The 2,190-nt window shown below is 41.6% G+C and overlaps 1 protein-coding gene across 1 annotated transcript; it reads right to left on the bottom strand.

Annotated features, from left to right (window-relative positions):
- Positions 1 to 245: 245 nt before the first annotated feature.
- On the bottom strand, positions 246 to 1,826 carry LOC149156217 (uncharacterized). Its single transcript, XM_089444678.1, has one exon. The coding sequence runs from the start codon at positions 1,824 to 1,826 to the stop codon at positions 246 to 248; it is 1,581 nt and encodes a 526-aa protein (XP_089300804.1).
- Positions 1,827 to 2,190: the final 364 nt, after the last annotated feature.

Raw genomic sequence — 2,190 nt, forward strand, 5'->3', positions numbered from 1 at the left:
ATTGCCTGTTTCTCAGATACTGTGTCAACTGTTGACCCAACATCACCTCCACATTTATGCCTTGAATCATCAAGTGAAGCAAACCGTGAAATTGAACTAACCAAGTGGTCTCTTCCACTTACAAGAGAGCACCATGCTAAATGCGAAAATCGATTTTTGTGATTCTTCCAACAATTCATTCAGTCGGGGGCCTGATATCCTTGAGACTTGTTAGTGATTTATATCACTTCTGTGATGGTCTTGTATCACACATTTATCTTTTGCTCTTCATAACAAGGCAGGCATTCCTCCAAGAAGCTGCCTATATGAGCACTATAAAGATCTGGGAATTTTCGAAAATGGTCCACATGGGGTGACAATACAAAATTAAAAGCCCTAACCTTGTATCCTGCTTGCTTTTGCTTTGCAATGAATGCCTCTACAGAATCAGCAGGAATAACCCTATCAGCAGAACTGTAAATGTATAGCTGAGGGCACTGTGGTTGTTGATGTGATAAAATTCTGAACACATCAGAAAGCCTCCTGTCAACATAGGGCAGCTTGAAAAATAGTCTGAAAAAGTTCTCTAACATTACACGTAAAGCTGTCTCTGTAACATCAGGCTTTAGCTCACTTGCATGAGCTTCGTCAAACCCCAATAGTTCTGCACTCCCTTCTCTTCCCTTTATTAGTCCCTTCGTCGCAACACTCTGCTTCTTTAACAGGGCAGCAGAAAAACCTGCAGCCCAAACCTCAGGATCGGGTGTTGCAACAGGAGCAGAGTCCACCACACATCCCTTGATTTTATCTATGAGAGTATGATCACAAGCCGAAAACTTCTCAAGCATAACTCCATAAGTCAACCAACCAGTATTGCTAAAAGTATGAAATATTAGGTACTTCTCTCTGGAATCTTTATTGTCTTCCTTCATCCAATGAGCTAGATGTGTTACAAGCAAATCAAGTTGCTGCTCTGCTTTTCCTCCTGGCCTGAAGCTGGCAATGTCCTTCATAGGAACTGTGAAAGTAATTGCGTGAATTCCCCTAGACGCGTACCAATCTGCATACATTTTAAGATGCTTTTGCCCACATCCCAACCATCCAAGCAAAACCACAGTGACTATTGGCTTCTTATGCTCAAGCAGGCACTCTGAAGAATTTGTAAAACCATATGTCTCATGATTTGGTAAATGCCAAATATGGAAATATCTTGAATGAGGAGACAAATCTGAATGCTTGCGAGGACTGCTTTCAGATGTAGACTTTGAAGTTTGAGATGACGAAAATGAATTTGGGAAACCATATGACAAATTTGCAGACTTATACAGCGTGAAGAGAATAGGAACAGAAGCAAATGAAGAGGAATGCCCGTCGTTGTAGTGCTGATTGAGGATAGGGTATGGGAAGAGTAGACTGGATGGCCTATACACAAACTTATGATTGAAAGCAAGCCCACAAAACTTGTCTTTATTGCATGCCAAGTTATAAGCTGAAGGGCTCAATGACCCATTCAAGAGAGGAGTTTCTACAACGTGACGGCGTGGCCTTGTTCCTTCAACGGGAGAAACTTTTGAGAGAATTGAGAATTTTTTAATTGTTGATATATTCAATGGGGTAAAAACAGATGCATAGGAAAACCAGGAAGATGAAGTAGTGAAGTCAGAGAGGGATGAGGTTTCATGAACTGGCGGTGAAGACTGAATTTGAAGAGACGGCTGACCCGAATCCTGCAAAGTAGGAGCACTTCTTTTGTGCAATTTATCTGGCACATCTGCATACAGTGCAGCTGCAATGGTAGCTGTCATGGCTGCAAATGGCCTCTGTAGGAGCCCAAATAAGGACGCCATATCCCAATAGAGGAAATCTTTCGCGCAAAGTCCAAGTCCCCTGCTTCAACTATGGCAATCTGGCCAAACAGAAATCACAAACTTCAGACACACCTTATGAAAAGAACAATTTCCCGTTTCCTCTCCACAATCTCCTAATGCTTCCCAACTCACGATTGCATGTAAGTTATCACAAACGACGAGATCAAGGGAATGAACCTCAGGCGTGGTTTTGAACCAACTTCCCTCAAAGAAATTTTTAAATTCAGCGCCAGAAATTGCATATGCCTTCCATGCAACTTTGCCTAATTATACAAAACCTGCCCAACCAAATTTATCAAAAAAATAAAAATAAAGGTACTTATAATCGTTCTCCTCAGCTGAA

The sequence above is a fragment of the Pinus tabuliformis genome, chromosome 9 (assembly GCF_031772625.1).
Source record: "Pinus tabuliformis cultivar Carrire ecotype Pingquan chromosome 9, CPIR1, whole genome shotgun sequence".
Taxonomy (NCBI): Eukaryota; Viridiplantae; Streptophyta; class Pinopsida; order Pinales; family Pinaceae; genus Pinus; species Pinus tabuliformis.

Bases quoted from the DNA above. Each gene is read 5' to 3' on its own strand.
- LOC149156217 (XM_089444678.1), bottom strand. From the start codon at position 1,826: ATGGCGTCCTTATTTGGGCTCCTACAGAGGCCATTTGCAGCCATGACA.